This window comes from Corvus moneduloides, chromosome 8 (assembly GCF_009650955.1).
Source record: "Corvus moneduloides isolate bCorMon1 chromosome 8, bCorMon1.pri, whole genome shotgun sequence".
NCBI lineage: Eukaryota > Metazoa > Chordata > Aves > Passeriformes > Corvidae > Corvus > Corvus moneduloides.
This window is the reverse complement of record NC_045483.1, coordinates 33,256,710-33,284,117: the sequence shown is the minus strand read 5'-3', so window position 1 is coordinate 33,284,117 and position 27,408 is coordinate 33,256,710. Positions and strand designations below refer to the sequence as shown.

Genomic DNA, 27,408 nt, shown 5'->3' with positions numbered 1-27,408 from the left:
AATGCACTTCCAAAATCCTGCTCACCCAAGGCAAACCTTTTTTTTTGGCAGGCAGGTAAAGCCTAATTAATTTCTCATTATCCTCAATCATGATGGTAAAGGTCAGCGAGCAGATTTTTTGCCTGAGCTGGAAAATTTTTATGGCAATTTTGCAAAAAAAAATAGCCTAACATATGGGAACGGGGAAGCAAATTAAATTAGAAACCGACCATAAGCAAAAGTGAAAGTGGCTGGTGGAAGTAGTAATTATACCTGGCTCTTCAGCTCCCTTCCAGGAGGGGAGGTGGCAGTGATGCTGCTCCCATTTCCCTGCAGGGATGGGTGATGCCTTTTCCCGGCTCTCACAGTTTTTTGGGCACAGGGTTAGCATGTGGCTGGTCTGATTTTGCCTTTTGGGCTTGTATATACAGCAGTAGAGAGCTGAGAAGCAACCTGGCCGTCCATCATACCTTCAGTGTTAACACCTAAAGCATTGGTATGATTTGGAGGTGGGGTTTAAAAATTAATTTGGAATTGCTGCTGTCCTGTTCAGCTCCATCCCTCGGGCAGCCACGGCCAGGGATGTACTGCAGCAGCTCTTATTTATACAGCTATCTCCAGCACAAGGTCCTCCCGTGACAGGAACACAATAAAACTAAAAGATTAACCATAACCACATAAAATACGACTGGAGATCTAACTTTATGCTGCCAGCTTACAAAGCTGTTAAGGCTGAGATGACGGAGGAGCACGGTGTAGCTGTGCCATGGCTTTGGCTACTTGTCCTGCCTGCATTGGGAATAATTTCCATATCTAACAGGGAAATGCCATTCAGTTGTTATTCCCCCTTCCTTCCCATCAGAGTGTTTTAACTCCAGGAAAATGTACTTTTTCGCTTCACACTTCACAAGGAGTGGGCTCACTGCCTAGTTAAAAAAGAAATCCAGATTGAGACCTCACAGTTCAAGCCCCTCGTGCCAACAGGCTGGTCAGTGCCAGGGCTCCCATTGCTGCAAAGGGTGTTCCTGCTGCTTTTCCTGTGGCCAGAGCCCTGTGAAAGCCCTCCCTCCCCGGCTGCAGTGACGGGTTGGAGATGCTCAGCCACTGAGGTCAGGACTCTGTTTGAAGGACAGATAATTAATCCAGCAAAGTAATCCACAGCTCCTTTTTGGCAGATTTATGGAGATAGCCTCTGTACTGGGGACTCTGCCTCATCATGTTTCATTTCCCAGGCAAAGCGAGTGACTTGTTGTATAACACGACCTGTTCTAGATAAGGCTTTTCATTTAGGGGAACTCTCTGGGCTAACAGAGATTGATTTTCCCGGCGGAAATCAGGAGGGCCCTGGCGTTTTGGGCAGGATCAGCCCTGCAGACGGCAGTGTGTTTTCACATTTGCTGCTGCTGCATATCGCCTGGGGCATGGGGAATCCTCTGGCTCTTTAAGGGAAGGATTTTTAGCGTGAATTAAATGGCAATTTAATTAATAGGCGGGAGGAGACTTTGGCCCGCAAGCTTTTACTACGAAAACATATTGACTCACATGTTGCTGGCTAGCAGTAAACTTTGGGCTTCATTTATTTCCAGGATAGTCAGGAGACTTGGAGTCTCCAGGCAGGAGTATGTGAAGGTGACCTGTGCTGCTTGGGCAGGCACGGAAGGGTTAACCCAGGGGAAAGGGTCCCAAATGTCAGTCTCTGACTGCCTGACACATTTCAGGTGCAGTGATGGATGGGCAATGGGAGATTGCACAAGGGCAATCCATACGTCCTTCCTGGGGCTTGGAAAGTCCTTCAGGAGAGAGGGGAGTGAGCTTTCTTTCAGTCAGAGAGCTGGTCCTTAGGGCTATTCACAAATCCCTAGGGTTGGGGGTTCCCTCCCCCTCCAAGTGGATTGTTTTATGGGACTGATGCAGTTTCTAGCAAAGCCTCTCTTCCTTAAGGTGGTCCATCCTGAGGGAAACATGAATTAAAAAACATTATTTGCACAATGTTATAGAAGTGTGACTTACAAAAGTGCAAGGGAAGCTGAAAAGAGTTGTTCTCCATCTCCTGGATTTCCTGCTAAAGAATAAAATGTCATATATATAAATATTTTTTTCTGTATTAAAAAAAAAAAAATATATATATGAGTAAAAATCAGTGCAGTAGCTCAGAACATGTTTCCCATGCTCTTAACAGAGCCAGTGTGCCCCACTGCCTTCCTTATGAAAGTGCAGCATGAATCCTTGAGGAAAGGTCAAGTGGCCAAAGAGGTCTCCATGCCCTCAGCTGCTGACATTGCCCTGCGTAGCTTGACCTGACTTAATAAAGAAGGCAGAGCAAAGCAACCACTTCCCTAAAACCCTTAAACCAGGCATCAGGTAGAACCCTTGGAAGTGGGGACCTGCTCATTTTACTATTCCCTACATCGCGCCAGCTTTTCCCGACATTCGACTCGCTCGGTGAGCTACCGGGGTCTTAAAGCTCTCATAAATTACACCTGCTGGGAGGGCCTTCCAGTGTGATTTAAAGGCAGCCATCATAGCAGAACATTTCTGTAGGAGGACACACTGATGGGTGGAAAAGTGCTTTGCGCCACGTTATCCATCAAAAGCTGTTTTTCCCACCCTGCCAATGCAAGAGGATGAGACAGCACAAAGCAAAGAGGGTGGCTGCGGTCACAGCCCCTCTTTCCTTGGCTCAGTTGCTCCCCATCTTTCTCCACGCTGTTAATGATGTTTTGTTGTCACATTGGCATCTGGCTTCGGCTCCCTGGCAATCCAGGAATCATTGGAAAGAGATATGATTGGGATAATGGTTTGCATGGCAGGTGGTCCCCCAGCAAATGGCCCTTGGTAATTAAAACTATACATTCCCTTTTATGTGTAAATAGGAAAAAAAAGCATATTTTCTGTTTAATTTCTGAGACTTCCTATTTAACTTGTGGTATTTAATGTGTATTCAAGGCTGAGCAACCTGGTCTAGTGGAAGGTGTCCCTGCCTGTGGCAGGGGCTTGGAATGAGATGATCTTTAAGATCTTTTCCAACCCAAACCAGTCTGGGATTCAATGTTGACAACCGGTGGAGAAAGATGAACCAGGACCACCTCTGTTCATGTTGTGGCTATAAAAAGCAACTGGTTCTGAGATGATTTTCAATGAAGGAATTTCAGAAAGCTGTGGAGCCTGGAGATGTGAGGTTTACATCAAAAAGCCCATTTTAGATGATGTGGGGGAATGATGGTTGTGGTCCAAGACTCAGCATCCTTTTGTGTGAAGAATTACACTCAGAGCAGAAACTCTGTGGGCTCTGTTCTCTCTGGTACTTGGCCACAGCTCCCAGGAAATTTGGGAGGGAGAAGATTGCACCTTGGGTGATAAATATCTCCTTTTATTTCCTTGTACTGTACATTCCATTCTAAAAAAGGGAACTATGCAAGCATGTGATCTGGAAGATCAGGAGTTCTGCTGGTTGTGCTAGAATGGACAAATCCTTTGGGAAAGATACTAAAAAGGCCTGTTTGCAGAGCAGGCATGTGAGAAGGAGCACTGGCACACAGCTTTGGGCTCGGATCTGTTACCCCTAAGAGCTGCGTCTTCCCAGAAGAGCAGCAAACCAAAGTCCCGAGCAGGAGAAAGGGGCACTGTTTCACTGTTCTATACAGCAACTCGATTTCCCGGAAAGCTCAGACTGTAATAACCCCTTTTCCTTTGGAAATGACTTGTTGCCTTTGAATTTAAGCACAGGGCAAGGTCCCTGCCCTGGCAGTGCTTCCCTGCCTGTGGCCAGGGGGCAGAAACTCAAGGTGAAGAGCAGCAGGGTGCTCACGGCAGCTGATGGACTATTTATACGCTAATAACTGTGTCTGTTGCTGACTCCATGAACCACATCCAACAGCATCTATTTCGGTGCCGAGGAGCCCTGATGGAGCACATTTCGATTAATAAATTATCCGGAGCAAGGTGTGTGATGGGTTCCCCTTTCACATCTCATGAAAGTCACCCGCTCCAAGTTCAGTGGCGGCTTCCCAACATGAGCAGCCCTTCCTGCAGAGGGGGTGGGAAAATTATCCTGCCCAGGGAAAGCAGCTTGCCCTGACTGACAGGTAGCTCTTCACTAGAGCAGGACAGTAGCTGCATCTCTCCCTCCGAACAATTTGAACATGCTCAAAGGCTAAAGGGGTAGGGAGGAAGGAGGAGATATTGATGTCTTCTTTATTTTTCTCCCTTTTTTTTTTCCTTTTTCTTCCCCCCGTTCTCTGGGTTTGAGCCAGTACTTTTAATGGCCTTTTTAAACTGAGAGCTTGGCTGAGGGCAATTAAACATTATGGCTCTCATCTATAAAACCCCTCGTTATAGCAGTGTTTCTCCAAAATGACGCCTATGCCACCATCCGTTCCTCAATGAGCCTGGAAAAACATTCGGAATGGGCTTCTGTGATCCATCCCATTGCTCCCAACCCAGCATCCCGTCAGTCCCTGCCTTCTCGGCTGCAGTGTATGCAGGAGCTGCTGCTGTCCCTGTACCTGCGCATGGACAGGCGGATGGGAAACTTTTCCTTCTACTTGACCCATGTCACAACAAAAAGCTGGTTTGTAGGCCCTGAGCAAGCCTGGTCCTTGCCGGGTGGGAGCAACAGGTCTGTCAGAAGTGGATTCATACTGCTGTCCCAAAGGTCTCAATTTTTTTGTTGTTGTCATTCTCCCCTTCACTCTGTCTTTTTGATATTTAAAACATTTGTCCTTTGTTTTCCTTCTCTCTGCTCTTCTTCGCATTTTGCTGCCCAGCCTTTCCCTTCCTGTCCTTTAATTTCTGCCAGGTCCCTGTGTGTCCCTCTGGTCTCTCCAGAAAGACACAATTGGCTAATTTCCCCCCACCTTATTTTTTTTCCCCCTTGTTCTCAGGAAAGTGAAGGCATGTGAAGATGATCAGAGAGATTTTGCAAGGAAAATGTCTCAGGAAATGGGCATTAGGATCACTGGTCAGAGCAGTGAGGAAGTGGTGGTTGGAGAGGTATTGTAGAGGAAATCATGAAAGGCCTCTGGGGGATAAGTTTGGAGACACCTCTTTCCTTAAATTTGCAAATTCACAAAGTCAGGAATTCTCTGCTAGCAGAAAGGAAGCCCCAGTGGGCATAGGATGAGTATCTGATGCTGTTGGGGAGGCTGAGATAAAGAAAAGCCTCTGGTGTGCAGCCTGGGAGGCCTTTGGGTCCCCAATTTAGTTGCTCATCCTTCAAAAAGTGACTGTGGTCAAATATGAAATGCATAACCATTTTTAGGACACAGAACACAGCGCTGTGTTCGGTCAAATTCCTGTCCTATTGACCTAATTCCACTAAATTCCATTGTTCCTGCATTTTATTACACTTTATATTAGGGGGAGGTGACCCCGAGGTGTAAACTTGACCGTGGCACCCTGGTATCCTGGAGCATTTAAATGCCTCACAGCACAGTCCAATCCATCTTGTGGAGTGCCCTTCAGAGCTGGGATCGGAAGAAGCTTCCTAAGGAGTCAGCCATAAATTACAGTGCAGGAGTGGGAAGTCAGGATGGAAAGAGGGGAATTGTCCAAGGGAGGAAACTGGAGATCTTCATGTACAGTGGCAAAAGATTAGGAAAAAAACCAACAAGGCTGCTTCTAATATTTTAAGTAGCCTGGCATCAGCTCATTAAGCTGGTGAGAGGTCAGTGGGGCATTTCGGATGGAGAGAAGAGAGGACCAAGGACAGGAATGGGAGGAATTTGGTCCAGGAGGAAGATAGAATGGCTCAGTAATGGGGAGAAAGGTATTAAGGCAGTTAGGGCTCTGGGAGAGAGAGGAGAGGCCAGGTGGCTCCTGGGGTGGGAGGGAGGGAATGGCCAGACCTGGAGACTTTGGCCATCCTGAGAAAGGTGCAGCTGTGATCAAACAGAGGTTGGAAGGGAATGAGGTGGATGCTGAGTGATGGGAAACAACTTTCTGCGGCAGAAGATCTGTCTTGCAGCTTCCTTCCAGGGAAATGACAAATGCTGTGTGTGTTTCGTTCATGCTGAGATGTATCGAGAAGACAGGATTTATTTTTTACTTCCTTTTGACTGGGATGACTGGAATGTACCTGCAGGGTTTCCTGGCTCCTGTCTGGGTCTGGATCAGGGGTTTCTGCATGCCTTGAGATGCTGAGGGGAGCTGTGTGGGTGACCATATGCCAGGATATAACCTCCTTGGTCATCACTAATTCAGCAGACTGCTCTGGTTTTGTGTCAGGCTGGTGTCAGGCTGGTGTCAGGTGTCCCAGGCTCCACACACCAATTGCTTGCTTTTGTCTGGCTCACAGGGAGAGCACCTGGAGTTGTCACAAGTGCATTCATTCCCAGAGGAGGACATTGTCCTTTTAGTATCTGCTGGCCATGAGACTCGAGTGTTGTCTTAATCCTCTCTGGGTGTCTAATTCCAGAGGAGAATTCAAGCTGGGGATGGGATGGTCCATGGAGGCAGCCCAGCCCTCTGTGGCATCCTGGCTGGTTGCTTGTATGTAGGGACAGGGGCCAAATTTGGTTCCAGTAGAGGAAAACCAGGCAGCTGCACAAGGTCAACGTATCTGGCAAGAGCATAAAAGCAGGGCAAGAGCCTGCACTACTTTGCTGATACTTTCCCTGGCTTCAAATACATCCAGCTAAGAAATTCCTGAGCTTTTTGAGGCTTCTCTATTACTTGATAGAATTTTTTTCTTTCTTTAAGCTCTTCAGCCTCTCCTTGAATACATGTGGACTTGTATCCCCCTCAGCACCCTCTGGCAAGAGGTCCCACAGCTAAACCACCACCTGTAATGTGGAGAATTCCTTTTGAGCTTGGTTCATCTGTGCTTCCCTGTGATTATCCTGGACTGGTGTCCCTTAACTCCTGTATTTTAGGAGACAGGCCATGCCCACCCTGGGAACACGGTACCCTGCGAATGCAGGTGGTCACTCAGAGGGAAGCAGCTGGATTTGGTCCTGCTTTCAGCTTTGCTGTTGCACGTTTTAATAACTAAACCCCTTTGAAATTCTTCAGCTGCTTTCAGCATTGGCAACTTTTGACTGTGGAGGAAGAGCCCCATTTTGAGCCCTAAGCCGGGGCAGATGAGAGGAGGAGAGGAGTGTTAGAGCATGACATTTTAAAGCACATTGGAATGGTATGCCAGGTTCCCAGAGCCCAGTGCAGCCTGTGCCCAGCTTGGAGCTCATGTCCTCCTGCTTCTCTCCCTCTGTTAACCCCAGCACTTCTTGGGATCAGCTGTGCCAGCTGCTTGCGCTCACATTCCTGTTATTTTTCTCAGGTAACACCAACAGCATCTTTGCACTGGACTACATCAGCGGAGCCTTAACCCTGAATGGGCCCCTGGACCGTGAAAATCCCTTCTACAGTGCTGGATTCATCCTCACAGTGAAGGTGAGCCCTCCTCCAGCCAGGAAGCACATTGACAGAGCAGGATGCAGAGGGCATCCTGCCTGGGGACAGCCCCTTCCAGGTAGCGCTGCAAACCTGGGATATGTTGTTCTTTTGGGCATGCAGAGCCATGATGTGCTGGCCAAGGCAAGTGAGATATTAAGCACAGCTGTCTTGTCTGGTGGCCCAAAACATCATTCACTCAATATGGATGTATAAGGGCATTTTTGGTGTCCTGCCTGTGGCCGTGTCTTCTGGCAGCATGCAGATACCCCGAGGTTGCATATAGCACCAGACACATATTCAGGCACCTGAATTGTGCCTGCTTTTGCCTGTTTCCCCTCTTTCTCCCCACCAAAACCCTGGATAAACATGACATTTTGTCTCGTCAGCAGGCAGTGGTGTAACAGGGCATCATCTGTGCCTGCCCAGCGCGGGGAGGGAGTGATGCTGGAAGTTGCCTTCTCAAGAAAAGGCACTGGAGCGTGGCTTTCCAGCCCCACCAGCCCCACCTGAGAGTGGCTCCCTGGCTCTGCTCACAGCCCTGTAATTAAAATCAATACTAAGCTGGGCAGCTGGTTGGAAACACATTTAGAAGTATAGATTCTGCTGGGCCAGGGTAGGGAAAAATCAGCGGTGTAGGAAGGGTCATTGATTGTGAGGGAGGCAGCCAGCACACCGCCTTCTTGTTTTGGCAAGTGTCATGCTTTTTGGAGGGGTGCAAAGAGACAAGAAACCACCCCTCTAGGTCCCAGACACAGTTCATACCATGGGGCTTTGTGTGTGAGGAAGAGATCCTCACCCATCCGTGGTATCTTTTCATTCAGGTTTTGTAGTTTCAAAAATCAAGACAGGGAGGATTGTCTGATTTTAATAGGGACAAAAATATCTGTTTAATCTTGGAAAGGTTTGTGAGCCTGAAAACTTGCCCGTTTTCCTCCCTGCATGATAATGAAGTTCCAACCATATTCTGTTGATCTGATAGATTTCTATGTCCTATCCCCACAAACTTCGCATCCTCCCGCAAATGCCAGCTCTCTGTGTCCCGCATCCCCAGGACCCAGAATGTTCTCTGCTGCTCTCATCCTGGAGCACACAGTGAAAATACAGCTGGATTGCTCCTCGCTGGGATCAGCCTGTTCTGCTGTTGTGTGCAGAAGCAGTGAATAGCAATGAGCCGTGTGGGTCGTGATAGCGTTGCTTTTCCATGCCCACAGCAAAGCAAGATTATCCAAAGGACAAGAGGAGGGACTCAGCTTGAAAAGGCTGTTCCATGAGTCTTGCTTCTCTGGCATTAAAATCTGCACTCTTTCCTTTTGGGAAGGCAGAACTAAAGTCCTTCTTGAGACAGAGGTGTGATGTGGACTCATGACTCAGCTCTGTATTTAGACACATGTTGCCAAACCTATTTTAAGGTCTAAATCTTCTTTTCCTCTGGTGCCCTAGTTTTCCATCCCTATGTTTTTTAGCATCCTGTGTGGTTCACTGTCAGCTCCCATCCCCAGGGATGGCTGAGGAGAGATCATTGAGCCTTCCTTTGTTTTGCGGACTGTCCCCTGCATCTCACAAGGGATATTTATTTTTGTTTAAATGCTTGTGGCAGAGAAAACTCCTACTTGTTCTTCTGTGACTCCGGATCCTGCCAACCTGTGGCGTGATAGAGGCAAGTGAGAACTTGGCCACAGCCATCCCAAGGGAAATGTTAAACCCCTGGGAAGTTTTGTGAGAGTATTGTGGGACCAAAGCATGGGTGATGGGAGAGCTGGGCCAACATCTCTGTGTGTTAATGGGACAATGGCAGAGCCAGCTGGGCACTCTTCCATGGCAAAGTGGAGGAAGAGAAAGCTGCAAGTGTCTCTCACCACACCATGCACCATACGCACTTTCTTTTACATTTATTCTTTCTGAAAAATAAAGGCTCCCCTGCTTTCTCTCCTTGCAGGGGACGGAGCTGAACGATGACCGCACTCCCTCCAACGCCAGCGTCACCACCACCTTCAACATCCTGGTCATTGATGTCAACGACAATGCTCCCGAGTTCAACAGCTCTGAGTACAGCGTGGCCATCCCAGAGCTGGCCCAGGTGGGCTTTGCCCTTCCCCTCTTCATCCAGGTGCAGGACAAGGATGAGGTGAGGTATCCTGTCCCTCCTTTGCGGGCTAGCACTGGTTTGGTTTTGGGCTGTGCAGGGGAGAAGTCGCCGAGGAACCTGTGATGAAGTGCATGGTTCTGTCCCAACATCCACTTTTTCAGTTCTTACCGCTGCCATTGCTCTGTTTGCTTGTGTACCCCAAGTCCAGTTTCCCTCCCCAGGGTGCAGGCATGGCACAAGCTCTAATGCAGCCAGGACTATACAGCCCCTGAGAGCCAGAAAATAGGATTGTCTGGGAGGCTGATCCCCGCCTGCTTCTGAGGGCTCTTGTCAGGCAGTGCATTGCCAGTCTGGTTTAGCAAAGGAGTTTTTCTTCTGGGCCCCCAGGGGACCTGCCAGGGACAGGGAAGACAGGAGCCCCAAGCTCTCTGCCCCGGCTGCTGAGGGAGAGGTGCTGCTGCTGTCACAGAGGAGGTAAGGGATGCCCATCAGCATGGGGAGGACTGGGATACCAGTTCATCACTGCAAACAAGCCAGGAGCGTTGGAGGCTTGTTCCTCCCACGTGTCAGTGGAGCTCCTATTTGTCACGCGCCGATCCGTGCCGTGTTAGGGATTGCAGCCTGTTTTCCAGCCTTGGGCTCCCAGCCTTCAATTACTCTGATTATTTGACTTGTGCAGTTCACGTCTGGCTGCTCCTGTGTGCTGGTCCCCCCCCAGCCCTGCCATGCTGCCGGGTGTCTGCTCCAAAGCAGTGCTGACACCTCATGGTGAGCTGTCCAAAATCCCTTGGAAAGGCTCTGCCTGCAGGCTCCTGCTGTTCCCATTCTTCTTCAGGCTGAGCAGGAGATGAGGGGAGAGGATTTGTCAGAATAAATGGCATCGTAGAATGGTTTGGGTTGGAAAGGACCTGAAAGATCATCTCGTTCCAACCCCCCTGCCACAGGCAGGGACACCTTCCATTAGACCAGGTGGTTCAGAGCTCCATCCAGCATCATGGCAAAACATCATCAGGGTGTTTTCCTGATGCTTCAGGTAATGGGAAACAAAACATCCTCCCCAGCCCCCAAAATCCCAGTGGGTCAGTTAAAATGTGCATCTTTTCAGATGCCTTTTGTGACTCAGAAGATATACTTGCTGTTTCCTAGCCCGGGGTGGAGTTCACCCCGTCTCATCAAGCCACCCAGAAATCCCATTTTTTTTCATCTGAAGTGATTATGACACAGAACTAATAATCTACTGGTGACATGATGTCACCATACAGGAGTTATGAGTTCAGCCTGAAGAGGTGCAGATGAGCTATTAAGCAGATAAAGAGACTGTTTTTTCTTGAAAATGTCAATTGCTAATAAAGAAGATATGAATATGACAGATGCTTAGGATAGTTTCTGAATAGAGATGCTGTCATGCTTTATGAGAGATGTCAGCAGATCCATTCTTGAAGGGCATTGTAACACTTCTGTTTGTGCCACCAGGATGAAGGATCTGTCATTATTTCTGGTTAAAAGCTCATTTTATTGGAGTGACTCCCATTCAAGAATTCACTTTTCAGCCTTGCTAATTTTAAAATGGGAGAATAAAAAATAGCCTTGCCTTCCACATCGCACCAGCAAAAAATAGATGCTGTTCTTTTGATGTATTTCTTTAACTTCCTGAGATTTCCCCAAAAGAATTGGCTGAGATTTTTAAAACTGCTGAGAGAGGATCTCTTGTGCTGAGGGAGTCTGAAGGAGTTTTACTGTACACGTCTTCAGAGACCATCATATTAGCACAGATTGCTTTGACCATGGCATTATTTTCACTGATAAGAAGCAGAGGAGAGCTGATTCTTGGAATATCTGGAGAGAGAAAAGTTACAAGCAATTGGTTACTTTTTTTCTGCATTATCCTGCAATGGATCTTCCTTATTTCCTCTCATGGATGCTTGCAACTGGGTTAACCATCAAGGTAGCACTTTGGGGGGAAAAATGGGGAGAAGATGCCCGGGTTGTGAAAAAGATGTGTGTGAGATAGAAGTAGGACTGCACCTACAGCCAACACTGCTTCCCAGAGAAGTATTTCTAGAACTCTGAAGACCCATCAACTTTCAGTGAAAAAACTAAAGAAAGGTTAGATAGTTGCCTGACAGTGATATTTTGGATGCTCAAGTACCCCGTGAGAGCTGTGAGGGTTTTACAAACCATCTGGATTTGAGGTAGCTGAGGTGGCACCGGGCTCTCTCATCTTTCCGTGGATGCAGGGGTGGGAGGATGTCTTGGCAAGGACCTAGGTCTTCAGGCAGGGATGTGACTGAGGACGTGGCTGACAGAAGCTATTCTGGCAGCACTAGCTTCATGCTGGAGATGACACGACTCATTTGTGTAAGGGGCAGAGGGAAACAAGAAGAGAATTATGCACATCTCCAGGGAAAGCAAAGAGAGAAATAAATGAGAGCAGATGGGTTGAGACATGGGAGATCAAAACTGGAGTCTTTGGGAAGATCACTTTGCTCGAGTTTGTCTCCTGCCTCCCAACTTATGTCATGAAGTCCTGGGAGAGTCCCTTGGCAGATTGGTTTCTTTCCTGAGCCAAGCCCCCCAGCCTTGTTCTGGCCCCTCCAGAAAATTCAGGCACTGCTCCTTCAGCGCTCCAGCTTGTTGAGGTCCTGCTTGGATGGAGTAGCCCACGCCTGGACCTTGCTCCGTGCAGGAGTCCTGTGGCGCTGGGTGGTTTTGGGGAGCCTTCCTGTCATTGTGCCTTTGTAGAGCTGGGCCTTTAAAACATACCGTGTGGGCTGCCAAGGCTGTTAAACAGGGTTTTTCATAACAAGGCCCACACAGCCTTTTTTAACTGTGGGGTTTTTGGTCTTTCTTTCTTCTGGTGTGTTTTGCACAAACTGAAATGATGGCTTTTGGAAGGAGTCAGATTAAACAATTCAGCAAAGCACTTAAAAATGCATTTCCGAAGCACACAAGACCACACTGAAAGCCTGTGCTTGGATTTCCCTCTGTGTTGTAAGTGCCTTTCTGCAGCTTGGCTGGCATTAATCTCTCAGACAAGGTACCCAAGTGAGTGTCTCCAAGGAGAAGCCCTTCCTTGGAGTCTAGCCCCTGCAAACTCCCAGCTTCCATCCCCCAGATGTGGCCATGGTCTTGCTCCAGGAGGAGCTGGCTGGGGGTGCAAGGTGGAATGGGGAGCTTCTCAAGAGGGATGCAACCGGGTTGAGCTGAGGTGGCCCCACATGTGGATTTGGGGTGCAGCCAAGAGGTGTTCAACCAGGTGTGCTGGTTTTCCTTTCTGCATTCTCTAGGACTTAGTGGAAGAGAAAAAAGCATTAATTGCTGTGCAGCTGAGTTCCTCTCCCTGCCAGATAGAGAGCAGACCCTTGAACAGCTTTCCCAAGCCATTCAAGAGCTGTTTATGAAAATCCATTGAAGTTCCCCAGTGTTTAGACTGAGCCTACACTCAACTGGTCACCCCCGGGCTGTGGTTGGGTTCTCCTCTCATTCACATTGTGGTAGTTCAGCAGGGAGGAATAAATCCTGTGTATGAGGCAGAAGATTAAAGCATTGACTTACCTGCTTTTACAGCAAGGTTTGTTTCCAGGTTGAGAACTGGAGCCCTGAGCTGTGGAACAGGTTGGTGATAATTCAGAGGGCTCATCTGCTCCTGGGCTGGCTGATTTGGAGGACATGGATGTCCTTTTTGGATATGCTGGTGTTCTATACCTGGTGGCTTGGTCACAGGGAGAAGGCAAGGGTTTGGCCATCCAGGAAAAGGGGCAGGGTATCCTTCCGGTCATCCCCCACTTCCTGTGGCTCCAAGATCCATGGATGCATGTTAAGGGGAGCAGCAGCCTGCTCTCCCAGGGCATGCCTGGGAAACCAGCTCTCTCACCATGACTTCCACTTCATTTTCCTCGACACAGTTGAGTGAAGAGGAAGAAAAGGGCAGAGGCTGTCTGAAGCACCACTATGATGGCCTGACATTTCAAAATCATTTTGAAACAATTCTCTAAAATAAGCATATCGAGGAAGGTAAATGGGGAATTTAAAACAAGGAAAATCTGGGCCATGGGAATATGCTCTCTTTGTTGCACAGAGCTCCACCAGTGACCCCCATCAGGATATCCTGTGTGCCCATGCATGTGCAGGTGGCAATATATGAATCATCCAGGGCATATATATGCATATGACAGGCACAAGCACTATAAATATGATCTACATGGCAAGAAACTGTAAAGGGGAATTGACGGCGCACAAGTATTCTCTCCCAAAAGTGCCAGCTGCCAGTCGGGCTGAATTAGATTTCACAGGGGTTTTTGCAATACATGGAATTCACCAGCAAATTACCCTTAAAGAGGGAAAATCAATCATTTGGAGCAGAGATAAGCTGAAGGCGAGGCAGCCTCGGATTGATCCCGTCTGTGCAGGCGTGTGTGGAATTCAGCAGATAACCTGGGGAGAGCGGGGAAGGAGAAAACTCCTCCAGGAGGGAGGGAACGGGCAAGGACTGACACTTAGGATGGACAAAAAGATGGGAGAATAGGGCTGTTGGCATGGGGAGGAGGATCAGAAGGGTCGGGGAGCATTTTGCTCCAGGCATCCTGCATTGCCCGCCAGCCCAGTGAGTTCCTTAGGGATGCAGGGGACAAGCGCCAGTGCCCAGTGAGCCCTCAAAAGGGTTACTGGCACTGGGTGGGAGAGGGGTGCTGGGAGTCCAAGCTGGCTGGGCCGTGGGAGAGAGGCAGGCAACACCAAGAGGGCTGTTCTAAGTTAAATGCTTTGAAATGGGCATAGGGAATAACCCCCTTCGTATCTTGTCTTCTCAAAGCAGGGATTAAGCTTTATTTGTGTGTGACTCACTAGAACCAGGTGTAAGTTATCCAAGCCCAACAAAAAGGCACTAATTGCTCTCAAAAAAACACCAATTTCTTCTTCCCCCTTCCTTCACCTCCACTCCTGAACTCTCACCTCTTTCCTTTCTTTGTAGACTTCCCAGAATGAGGAATATTAAAACCTCCATAGCTTGTTGTAGGTAATAGCCCATGCCTAGAAAGTGACTGGGAGGAAAGCTGGGGTTGCACTGGACTTTGTGCTTCAGGAAGGCAGGGAAAGCAAATTGCACCGAGGGACCCAAAGGCAGACCTGTACTGAGGCAGCGTGAAAAGAACAAAACTGAGGATTCCCAGGCTGCTTTTTCCAAATCTAGTTCACTTTGTGCTGAAAATGACTGCAGGAAATCAACCTACCCACGCACCTCAGGGAATAGTGTGGTTGAGGAAGGGTTGTCTGCTTGTCTAGGGATTTGGATTATATTTTTTTAATTTGTTTTCTTCTGTAGCCCTTGGTAAGTGATGCTAAATATTTGCTGTGACTGCTGGAAGGTGGAATAATTCCTGAAACATTTCCGGGTGTGCTCCCATGAAGAAGGGGCTGGGTGGGAGCAGAAGTGATGGATGAAGCCAGCAGGTGAAAGTGGGTGAAAAAGCAGCAATAAAAATGATGATCCATCCTCAGTCTCAGCTGAAACAGCTGATGTGGCTGCCTCAGCCTCCTGATGGGAGAAGGAGTTTCCCGATTCTTGGTGAGCTCTGCCATGCGAGTGTGCATTGCAAGCTGGGAGAGCAGATTTTTGGGCATGATTCACAGCAGGTGCATGAGTGCGTCCAACCCGAAGCTTCAGACCTCTGCAGTGATACCTGTACCCACCTGCTGGCAACTCACACCTGAGCTTTTGCCCTTACCTGCCAGTCCCACCTGTGCCTAGGGTTCTCCCCCTGGAATTTCAGAGGGATATCAGGCACATGGGGCTGGCAAACGGGCCTGTCACAAATTGTCCAAAAATGCCGCGTGATCAGCCAGTGGTGGCTTTTTTGGAAGCAGGGTATGGGTGTGCGGTTGATGTGGCAGCGGGGCCGCAGCGCAGCTCTGATTACACGCTCCGAGGAATACACACGTGGAGAACAAAGCTGTAATTATGCCCAACTGCAGCTCCAATTGTCTTTTAGCTGAATTGACATGAAATTTCTGTTGGTTGCGGCACTGGCTGAGAGATTTGATTGCCGGGAAGGAGGCAGCAGGCAGCAGCCTCGAGCCACAGCGAGGGCGAGCTCCGAGTGCTGGCGTGGGATGAGAGGAGCTGGAAAATGTGTGGCTGCATCCCAGCATTGGGCAATAGCAAACTTCCCTCCAATACCTGTTTTTTATGGATCGGTTTGTTTTGGAAGGAGACAGGTTTATTATTGTAAGGTTGCTGAGCTTTGGCAGGCTGCTCCTTAATTTGTGGCTCTAAAGGAAGGCAAAGGACTCAGGTTTTTTGCAGTGGTGGGGGAAAAACTCGAGCTGTGCAGGAGCTGGGAGGTCAGGGGATGGAGAGGGGAATGAGCACGTAAAGCAGGTCGCTGATAACATCCTCATCCTCATCCTTGGCACTGCAAGGAAATGATGCTTGGCTGTGATCACTGCACACCAGGACCTTTGAGAGCCCGGAGATGCAGCTTGTTTTTCCTCTTCCCAATCACATTTCAAATCCATTGTTTGCTCTGGGTGGCAAGAGCAGGTAGGGAGGGGTGAGGGAAATGTAAGCAGCTCCCTGTGGCTTCCTCTGGAGTGGGGGGTCCTTGCTGTGAGCTGGGCTTAGCCAGGCCCTTCTGCTGGGCAGCTGATAACAATTTAAATATTCAGATTTGCTTTCAGGCATCTGCAGGGGGCTCGCAAGCTCCGGGAACCAGGAGCAAGGAAAGCAGCATGGGGGCCGAGGCAAAAAAATAAATAACTGAATAAATATATAAATGGCAGCTCGCAGCAGCCCTCCCGAGAGGCAGCTGTATCCCCCTTCTCCAGACCTCACATGGGGAGACTAAGGCACTTGAGGGGCTGCTAATTATGGATAGTGGGTACCTGGAGCTGATCTCCTTCCCCAGCTAGAGGGGAATTAATCCACCTGACTCTCTTCCTGCAAATACTTGGATTTCTTTTGATGTTTCAACTTTTATCTCATGCCTCCAACAAACTCGCTCTTCTCTGGCTTCCAAGAAAATCCCTCGCATCTTGCTGCCACAAAAGGTGCTTTCGTGTACTGCAGGGACGGCACAGGCCCTGGGAGAGATCCTGAGGGCTCGGCAGCAGAGACAGGCAGAAATTCCTCAATGAAGCAGCTTTTTGTCACTAGTGGAAAATGGTCATTTGTTGTAAATCAACGTCCTTGAGAATAGGGTACAAAACCGCTTGGGAAGTAATGCTTCCTTCTGCCATTCTCTGTATCCTCTGCTCCCTCCCTCCCAGGGGTGTGTCTGAGGTGTCGGGGGCATCCCTCACTTCCTAGTTTGGCACTAAAACAGCTCGTGGAAGGTGCCAATCTACCCTGAGATGCTCCCACCATCCACCAGCAGAGCACTGCTGGGCTCTTGAGACACTGGGTGCCCTTGTGTGGTTCTGTGGGTACCCTTGAGGCTTGCTCCTGCTGTGGGGCTCCACTGGGAGATGCTCAGTGTGTCCTCAGCTCCACCAATTGCATGGAGGTGTGCGAGGAGAAGGGCAAGGCAGAGATTCTGCTCATGTCACCCACTCTCAGCGGTCACACTTAGGCAGCTTTTGCTATTAGCGCCCCTTCGTGCATTTAATTGGCCACTTTTTCTGATAGGAGGGAGGTCATCCAGGGAAAATTGGAAATTCATCTCTGGCAGCTTCTGAGCTTGCTTTTCGTGTGCTCTGCTGGGCCGTGCTCTGGCAAGAGGGCCGTGATCAGGGCACGGCTCTGAAAGTTACCGGTGTGTTGGTGGCCTTGCTGCTTTGCAAGAGGAGGAGCTTGGAAGAGGAGGAGTTTTTCCAGTTCCCAGTTTGAGCTGCCTTACTGGAAAGAGCCTTCTGCATGAGAGAGGCACCCACGCTGTGCCCCCCCCGAGGCAGTGAAATCCCAGTGTGTGACACCCTGTGTGGTGTGTGAACCTTCAACCAGCAAAAGGGACTTCTCCTCTGTGTGCTGTGCGGGGTCATCCCTGGGATGATCCTCTCATGTGCATGTGGATTTTGTATAAAACACCAGCCTAGCTCTTTCTCTTCCCAGGGACCCAACAGTGTTTTTGAGGTTTACCTGGTGGGCAACAACTCCAACCACTTCATCATCTCGCCGACCTCCATCCAGGGGAAGGCAGACATCCGTGTCCGCGTGGCAGTGCCGCTGGACTTCGAGACCATTCCTCGCTATGAATTTTCGGTAAGGTTGCACCCCTGGGCTCTGTGGGACGGCCATGGTTTTCAGTGTGACCTAGGAGTGACCATTAACCATCTTCCTCTCTCTCGTCCAGTATTTGAAGAGGGCCTAGGAGAAAGATGGGGTCAAATTTTTCAGCCAGGCCTGTTGAAATAGGACAAGGGGGGATGGCTTTTGATGGTTGATTTAAATTAGGTGTAAGGAAGAAGGTTTTTTCCATGGGGGTGGTGAAACGCTGGAACAGCATAACCCATATGGTTACCTCTATGGTTACCCATAGAGGCAGTGGATGTCCCATTGCTGGAAATACTCAGGGTCAAGTTGGATGGGGCTCTGAGCAACGTGGTCTAGTGGAAGATGTCCCTGCCCATGGCAGGGGGTTGGAATAGCTGGCCGTTAAAGGTCCCTCCCAACCCAAGCCATTCTATGATAATCCCCGCTATGAAACAGCAGAACACTACAAAACAGCCAAAAAATGGGAAATTATAAAAAAGAAGGAGGTGGGGAAGAGATCTGCTCTGCACTTTCTCTTTCCAACATCCAAAGGCTCAGCTGCAAGAGCTTAAACAGAGAAGGGCCATAAAAGCTTCACAGAGCATAAAACTTCGTTGTAAGAGCACCTATCAGGTGCCAAAACCCTCTGCATCCTCCTGCTCCAGCTTTGTTGGTGGTTTGTCTTGAGCTGGCTCAGCTGGTGAGGGAGCTGAGGAGAGCCTTGTTTTCTCCACTAAAGAAGGATAGGCAACTCTCCCAAGCTTCCCAGTGTCTCCAACCCTCCCCTTGCCTTCCCGTTTTGCTCAGCTCTTCGCAAATGAGAGCATCCCGGACCACGTCGGCTTTGCACGGGTGAAAATCAACCTCATCAACGAGAACGACAACCGGCCCGTGTTCAGCAAGGTCCTCTACAATGTCAGCCTCTTCGAGAACGCCACCGTGGGCACCACTGTCCTCCAGGTCCACGTGAGTAGGAGCATCCCAGCTCCCTTTGCTGAGTCCTTGGCACATGTGTTGGCTCTGTGGTGTCCCTCACCAAGCGGTAGCCTGGGAAGGGAGCATTAGGAGATGCTGGTGGTGGGGTGTAGCCTTCTCACGGGCTTTTGGAGCAGATGCCTTGACCTTTCCTGTTCTCTGGGAGATGTGCATGTGTTTCCTACCTTACCAGGAATTCAAAGAGAGTCCTGCACTGCATTTCATCTGCAGATACTGATCCCAGTGGTCACGGTCCCCCTGGTGTGGCTTTTCTCACTGCTCTCTTTGGAAGCATCATCTTCCTCAACCAAACCGAGGTCGGTCAAGCCATTAAAAGGGCGAAGGATGGAAAAGGAGGGGAATGGCTCTGTTTAGCAGAGCATGGTATTACATGGCTGGCAGCCGAACAGAGGCAGGCAGAGGTGGTGGTGATAGCAGGGGGCGTTTCCATAGGGCTCGTTTCCTCCTCTGTGGGTTGGTTGGAATCCTCATGGAGAAGACACATTTCCTGGTGCATGAGAGCGATGTCAGTGCCAGTGTGGGGCGGAGCAAGAACCACAACAAAACCCTGTGCTGAAATACGATTGGAATAGCCATCAAAGCCCCTTTGGGATGGGGAACATCACAGCAGGGAGCACCAAACCCCCGCTACACTTTGGGTGTGTCACTACCACTACCATTAGTCATCAATGAGTTTGCTTGGCTCCCTCTCCAATGAATTTCCTCCAGCTGCCCTCCTGCCCCCTCCTTGTCCCCCTGCTCTCCCGAGGCACAGCCCCTGGTCTCCCATCTGTGCAGGAATGCCCACTCAGAGGATAAAAGCCTGGACAAAGGAGTTGGGTGTATGTGCCTATGTGTAAGTGTGTTTACTTTACAAACAGATGGTGTGAAACTGTATAGAGCCCCCGAGCTGTTCCCATCTGACAGTTATTAATATTTCAAGCAGATGCTTAGCTAGTCAGGCCATCAGACACTAAACAATGAGATTGTTACTGCGTCTCCTCTTTCCCCAACTTCCAGCTATGCCAGCATTTCAGAGCGAACGCAAAATGCCAGGAGTTGAATCTTCTATGATAAATCAGAATGGATGCAATTAGCACTGAAATCCAAATTGCCCTCCCAGCTGATCCCAAACTTTTAACAACCCTCATAAAGTACCAGCTCCTCCTGCTGCGGCCGCTTGCCTTTGAGCTGCAGCCCTCTGGTCGCTGCCCATTTGCGCCATGTCTCTCCACCTGTCCCACATGCTGCAGAAAAAAAGCCTGGTTTCCTTGCTAATAAATTCCTCCTTTCCTTTTCTTCCTTCTTTTCCACTTGCTCGAGAAGTCTTCCTGGATGTTGACGCATAGGCATTAGGGATGGGGTTTTGGAGAAAGCCTGGCCAGCCACATGGCATGCCCACTTCTTTGATGGCTGCTAGATGACATCCTCATGAAAGGAGACTTCTGCTGGCTGCCCTTTTTGTGTTTCTTTGCGCAAATAAGTGCACGTTTGGAGAGACAGTGGGGTTCAGGGTGCTAAGGATAACTCAGGTGGCTTGTGGGATTGGGATGAACAGGGGAGTGCGTGGGCTGGGTGAGTGGTTGCTGAAGGGTGGCAGGAGGCTTCGTGCCAGCTGCTGCTGGAGATGGCCAGGCACAGCTGGCAGGACAGAGCAGTGCCTGCAGCACCTTCCTGGCAGGAAGACAAGCAGCTAAAACCACGGGAGCTGAGGCAAGGGGAGGTCGCTGATCTTTTGCCTAGCCCAATGTTCTGGGGAAGGAGGACAAGTTGCTCCCAACAGCCCAAAAGTCCCCGGGCTGTTTGCCCATCTTCCAGTGAGTGCATCCTGGCTGTCCCCCCTTGGCTGTGCCTGATGGGGTGTGTGTAGGCGAGGGGAAAAGCTCTCCTCAATGCCACCCTCTCCAGGCTGCCCTCAGCTTGGCCAGCTGAAATGGAAAGGCAAAAGGAAGGAGCAAGTAGACTTCATTTGCAGTGACAAATGGCCATTTGTTTCTACAGCATTTCAGCTCCTAATGTCAGTGACAGCAGAGAAGCATTGCCTGTTACACGTATAAATCAACTGTAAAACAACCCCAAGTGCAGGCACCCAGCGGGGACCCAGAGCTGCTGCCTGCTCTCCACTCCCTGCCTCTTTCCCTTTGCCCAGGGATGCGTGGGCTCGGATCCGTGGATTCCTGGTCAAACCTCAGCCTCTTCCCTCGCATGGCACAACCTTGTTCACCCTCTAAGATTTTGTTTGCTCTCTGCTTAGCATTCCCTCCATCTCCCTATCCATCCATCTGTCTGTTTAATTCTGTCCCTGAAAGGCATTTATTGTTTAGACTCAGGTGGTCATTTGCTTGCACAAGAACATCTGGAGAGTCCAGGCTCTGTAGGAACAGCTCCTGCCCTGTACAGGGGGCCCACAATGTACCCCAGGGCACTCTCCTGCCTCCATGCTCTTGGAACATGAGGACCAACTGAGGGAACTGGGGAGGCTCAGCCTGGAGAAAAGGATGCTCAGGGGGACCTTCTGGCTCTGCACAACTCCCTGACAGGAGGGGGCACCCAGGTGGGGGTTGGGCTCTCTTCTCAGTTAGACAATGACAGGACAAGAGGAAACAGCCTCAAGTTGTGCCAGGGGAGGTTTACATTGGATATTAGGAAAAACTTCTTCAGTGAAAAGGGTGGTCAGGCATTGGAACAGGCTGCCCAGGGAAGTGGTGGGGACACCATCCTTGGAAGTGTTCAAAAAACACATAGACATGGTGTTTAGGGCCATGGGTGCATGGTGAGCTTGGCAATGCTGGGTTCATGGTTGGACTTGATGATCTCAGAGGCCTTTTCCGGCCTTAATGATTCCATGATTGTTTATACATGTGATAATCCCCTTAGGCCAGAGATTCCTGCTTTTGCAGAGACCAGTGTGAAAGGCTCCTTACTCCAGCCAAAGTTTCCAGGTCACGTAAATTGTGGTTGTTTGGAGTTATGTGTCCATCGCATGTCCATGATGACTGAACAAGCAGGCTGTCCAGGGCTCTGCAGTTGTTAGAGACCTCTCTCCATGCAAACTTCATTTTTTCCATGCCCCAGACTGCTGTGCCAGGAAAGGCAGGCTGGAAAGGCTTGGAGGTCCCACACAGCAGCAAACAGCTTCTGTGAGGCTGGAGCAAAGCAGGGAGGTGAGCAGAGCTCAGCCTGAAGAGATGGGCCAGTTCTGCCCCAGCTACCAGCAGATATTGAAATACTATTTTTTTTACTGAAACAACTGGCCATGAAGCCTTTTAATAACATAACAGAAAAGGTCAGAGAAAGAATTTCACACTTCTTGAGCAACCAGCAGCCAGTATAACTTCATGCCTTCCAGGAACGAGGCAGCAAGAACATACACTGCACCCTGAATTAACTGGGGATCTGATACCCCCACCAGGTCCTGCCTGCCTGGTGCCTGGTGGCTTTTGGTGGGTGCTGGCTTTCTTAATAGCAGGAGCAGGCTGAAGGATAGACCCTGCAGAGGTGCGGTGAGGTGTGGTGCCTGCTGTGGCTCGGGGCAGGGGACTCGAGGCTCTGTGGTAGGAAGCTCTGGGGAAGGACCCTGCTAGGGGGGATGAGTGGCTGTGTCCAGCTGTAGCTGTGATCAGAGCCATAGAATGCTTTGGGTTGGCAGGCACCTTAAAGATCATCTAATTCCAGCTCCAGTGCTGTGGGCAGGGACACCTTCTGCTAATCCTCAGGTCCTTGAGTCCAGAGGCAGGAAAACCTGTTACTCTCCATCCTGCTCCAGGCCGCCTCATTGCCAGCAGCTGTGGTGTCACTGCTTCACAAGCCCTCCTTTAGCACCTCAGCTGGAACAGGAGAAGAAAGGGAAGTCTGAGGGCCCCATGCCCAGGGGCTGTGAAGGGGACTGATGCTGGTCTGGCATCAGACATTGTTGCCCAGGTCTCTGCTCCTTCCTCTCCTATGCCTGGAGCGTTTGGAAGCAGTGCCCCGGGCTTGCTCTGGTGGGGCTCCCCTGAGGAGCTCTTCTGTGACACCTTGCCCCACAGAGAGAGCAGGATGGAGCTTTCAGCTGGGAAGCTTTTTTTGGGTGGAAGAAGCTACATAAACATGGCCTTGTTTCTGGGGTCATCAAGACCCAGCCCAGCTTCCAGTGAGCTCCCTCCAACAGGGAGAGGAGGGGGAGTTCAGCCCAGCATCCCCTCCTGTCCCTTGGGTGATGCTTGGCTGGGAAGCTCAGGTGCCAACCTGTGTTCACACTGAGCCTGTGCCATCTCAGGCTTCTGCCTCACTGCAAAGCTGCAGGGTGTGACAGCAGAGAGCACAATGTCCCTCCAGACCTGCCCTCCGACACTGCTGCTTTGCCAGCAGCTGCCAAGGGCCTCCAAAAGCCATGCTCCAGTTGCTGATATATGTGCTAGACCTGGAGAATGGGGAAGGGGCCTAAGACAACGCAGCAGGAGGCGGGAATTAAGAGGCGGGAGATCTTAAGCTCCTCGTACACTACAGATCTGCACAGCAAAGTCCTCCTGAAAAGCTCCGATAACCAAAATCATTAAAGCCCAAACAAACCAAGAGTAACTTGTTTTTAACACAACAATGCATTTGATTTGCCTTGAAGGGTCTGGAGAAAAATGGTTCTCCAGGGAAGTGTGGAAAGTAATCCTAGCTCCGTGATCCCTCCTCTCTGCTTTATTTGCCCTGGTCTGGCTTGGCTGCACAGGCTGGGATCAGTGGCTGTGGGCTCATCAACTGGCTGGCAAGCAGCAGTGAGCTGGGGGGTGCTGCCTGCCCCCTTCCTGCTCTCCTGCCCTGGAAAATGGCTGGGATGAAGACAGGGAGACACAGAGGGGCTTGCAGGGAATGAGTTGCCCACTTGCCCTCCTTCAGGCCCCACACAAGCATCTCCCAGCAGGCATTACCCTCTGCTGTTCCTGATCCTCTCCTGCCAGCTCTTCCTGACTCCAGCCAGATCAGGTATGGATCAGATGAGCCATGCTTTGGAAATCACTTCTACACCTCTCTGGGATGGTTTGTGTAACTATTTGTCCCAAATCCTCTCTGAGTTAATGACTTCCTTCTCTGTGGGATCTCCTCCTCCCACATCCCTGTGAGGTTATGCTCTCTGCCTTGTCTTACCCTGAAACGCCTCTGAAATGGGATTGGGTTTCTCCTCACAACAACCACCCTCAAGAAGTCTGAAAGGGATGTGGAGACTTTTCAGAGCTCTAAGTATTCACACACACTATACTTTCGGGCAAGCTGCTAGCGGGCTTTCCAGAGTTATCTTTTGGAGACCCTCAGGAATAGTGTGAGCATCTCCAACAGCCCTCAGATTATAAACTGTGGTGCCTGAATCAACCAACAGGCATTGATTTTGGCACAGGAATGATTTTCTGTATCTTGTGATATGTGGCAAGGCAGGTAAAATAAGCACTGTGTTCCCTTGGGGCTTGATAACCTGAATCTCTAAGGCGATCTTGTGTGTAAAAAACCCCACTATTTTCCCTGTTTTTTAATGAAATCTGGATTAAAATTTTCAGATTATTTGATGGAGGAGGTGAAGAGATGGTCTCCCTGTCTTTTTGGCAAATGCATTAGCCTGTGTATTCTTACATATGTGTGTGGATTCAGTATATATATATACATGAGGGCTCCCACTCCTACGGAGTCCCTTTCTCCTACCCTCCATGGGTTGTCCCCTCCCTGAACATCGTCCCCAACATATCCATTCACCTGGATTCTCATCCTCACCCTCCCTGCCACTGCACTTCCTCAGGAGAAGCCTTGTTAGTAAGAACCTAATGAAGTAAATGCGCTAATTAACCTTCCATTACTCTCCTCATTAAATCAACCTTTAATTTGGTTGGCAAAGTTCCTCTCCTTTACCACCCAGCTGTCAGTTTTCTTCTGCTGCTTCGATCTCTCTTTGGCCTCGTGTCAGGGATGGGAAAATCAATCCCGGCCTGATTTTCTTTCCCCTTCTTTCCAGCCAGCTGTAAATGCCAGTCAACAAGAAAGTAATAATGTACTTTCCCCACCCTGGCAAGGAGAGTTGCAGACATCAATAAACAGCTATTTAGGATGCAAATCACTTTCCCAATCAGCAATCAGCCTTTGAGTTTGGGAGGGATGATGCCGTGGTCTGTGGGCTCCCGCATCCCATCACGCTGCTTTGCAGCTAGCCCAGAGCAACTGTGGGATGCCCAGAGAGTTGCATCCCTCTGGGTTTGTCCGACTCCAAGTCCTGAGGAGGGTGGGATGAGGCTTTGCAAGCCTTTGGGGGTTCCTTTGGTTGCCTTCAGCATTCACCCCACCCTACATCCTGCCATCCCCTTGGCCAAGGGCACTCACTATCCCCCAACAGCTGTGGAGCTGTCACTCTCTGTTGTTTCTTGGGGATCTCCAAAGCTTTTCCTTCCCCTTTTTCTTGGAGAAGAAATGAACACAGAGGGGCAGAAGCAGTCGGAGATCAAAGGCAGTAGTAGAGGCTGCAGCTCTGAGATGCTGGTGGGTGAGGGACCCAGCCTGAGCTGTGTTTCTCTCTCCCATGGTGATGGTGACTATGTGGACCAGCATCAAGGGAAAACCTACACTGCTCCTGATTTTGGGAAGGTTGCATGGAAGAAGGACACAGCCATTGAGGGCAGGGAGCAAGGTGGGGAAGTACCTTGCAAATCAATGGATGGATAGAAAGGCACCAAGGGATCTTCCATGGGGAATCAGTGTGGGATAAACCATCCCCTGTCCCTTTGGTGGCACCTGGGGTGCTCTCCCAGCATTAGGAGCAGAGAATGGTGCAGCCCATCATCTCATGGTGGTCAGCAGGACAGCTTTCCCTGATGCTACCTTGAGGACAGCACAGGACTTCTCAACCTTGTTCAGCTGACTGACCCTCTATATTTTGCTCAGGGGGTTGAGTTTATGTCCTGCTCTGCAGGGAGTTACCCACCCCACCTACTTTAGGAGTAACTTGCACCTCCTCTACCTTCTTGCATGCGTTGGGGAAGTACGGGATGGGGAAACATTGGGAGGACTCCCAGGCCAGCCCCATCCTTTCCATCTGCTTTAAGTGAATGGAAGATGTCTGGGAAAGTCCTTGCTGCAGAGGAGGAATGGACAGGGTGGTGGTAACTGGGGACTACCAGCCAAATGTCTGGGGCAACCTGGGTGTTGCAGAGGCTCACACATGGGGAGAGGATCTAAGAAAGCAGGAGGGCATTCAGAGGGCACTGGTGGGAATATGAAAGCATGGCTCAGCAGCAGCTCATGGAGGCTGGAGAACTCTCAGTTGGACATTTCTGATGTCCTTCAAGCCTGGATTTCGTACCTCCTTCCAGCCCTTCTTCCCACCCGTGGCCCACACAGCTCTCCCTCCCTGTCAGCATCTTAATTGATCTTGTTGGTCTCAATCCCCCCCTCCCCAGTGCTCTGTCTCCAGCTGTGCTTAAGCAGAACAAAATCTCTTCCAATTTCCCTACCGCTTAAAAGAAAATTGAGTCCTTTATCTGCAAGAGGAGAGGAAAACTGCAAACACATGAAACAGTAAAGAGTTAAATAATCAAAGCAGACGATTCCAAATTGCCTGGAAAGTTAAACATGAATGGCTTGGCTTCTTCCTGCATGCTCCTTGGGTTTTTACAAGTATAAAAATATGCTTGCACTCCTTGTTCCCATTAAATATTCTTATCAAGCTAGCTCTGTAAATAAAGGGAAGGGGAGGAGGGAGTTACCAGGCATGATTGACAGATCTGAAGTCCTCATCTTTCTGTCAGGGCCCAGTGCTCTTTGGCTGTGTTTATCTCTTTAATCTAAATATCAATCCGTGAGACCGAAATGGGGTGGAATGGGAATCATGACAGCCCAAGCGCTGTGGAGAGAGAGAGAGACACTTATTGCAGCTTGTGCAGCCGCTCGCTGTCCTGATGGAGCTGTCAGGAAAAATGCAAAGTGAGAGCAGGAGGCAGGAAAACAAAACAAAATCACAGCCTGGCCCCTTCCCCCTGCCCAACCAAAAAAAAAGAAAAAAACCCCAACAATTCAGCTCGTGAGATGGGAAAGAAAATCAGGGAGCAAATGCAGACCTGCTCCTGTCCAAATTGCATCATGCAAAGCACAAACCAGGCAGCAGGATTCCCCCCCATGCCTCCCAGTGTTCCCAGCAGGAGACAGGGTTGGGTGGTTTTCCTTTGCTGCTGGCTTTGCCTGGCGATTTGGGATGTGGCTGGGAGTTCAAGGGAGAATTTTTCCAAGGTGATGCTCTTTGCCATGTGAACACCCTGTCCTCACACTTCCTTCTCAACAGTTCTTTAGGGCCATCGCTGTCTTCACCTTGATACATCCTCTCCCAGACTCCTCATGCTTTTACACCTGCAAAGTTCCAATAGAGCCAACACTCCTGGGATTTTAATCTGTTTTTGAAGCTGCCCTCAGCCCCCACATCTCTCCCAAAGCATCCAAGGCTGTGTTTCCTCGAGCAAAAGGCTCCCATGGGAATCAGCACCCAGTGGATGCTGTTGGCTGAGTGACGCTGTTACGATGTCACCCCTGGACAGATGACCTTGAGCTGCCCCTGGTGCTGCTGACAGGCTGACCTTGGGTGTGAAGGGGAGGGTAATTTACCTGAGCTGGGCATTCGGGAGCCATTAGATGTGCAAATCAGCTGGGCTTTGCCATTCCCTTTCTCCAGGCTGGGATGCAACATGTTCATGTCCATCTCCTGGCAAGGACTTGTACAGCTCATCCCTCCTCCTTTGTTTTTATCCCCCCTCTGCCTGCTGGGCCTCTCTCCTGGATGAGGTGGAGTTGCAGA

At 49.9% G+C, this 27,408-nt stretch overlaps 1 protein-coding gene across 18 annotated transcripts in view; it reads left to right on the top strand.

The window, feature by feature from the left end:
- CDH23 (cadherin related 23) overlaps positions 1-27,408 on the top strand; it is a 183,203-nt gene that overhangs the window by 88,747 nt on the left and 67,048 nt on the right. For all 18 annotated transcript variants that reach the window (XM_032116144.1, XM_032116145.1, XM_032116136.1 and 15 more), the window contains 4 exons: positions 7,256-7,368; positions 9,308-9,496; positions 17,502-17,651; positions 18,450-18,608. In XM_032116144.1, coding sequence (XP_031972035.1) covers positions 7,256-7,368; positions 9,308-9,496; positions 17,502-17,651; positions 18,450-18,608 — 611 coding nt within the window. The remainder of the gene's footprint in view (positions 1-7,255; positions 7,369-9,307; positions 9,497-17,501; positions 17,652-18,449; positions 18,609-27,408) is intronic.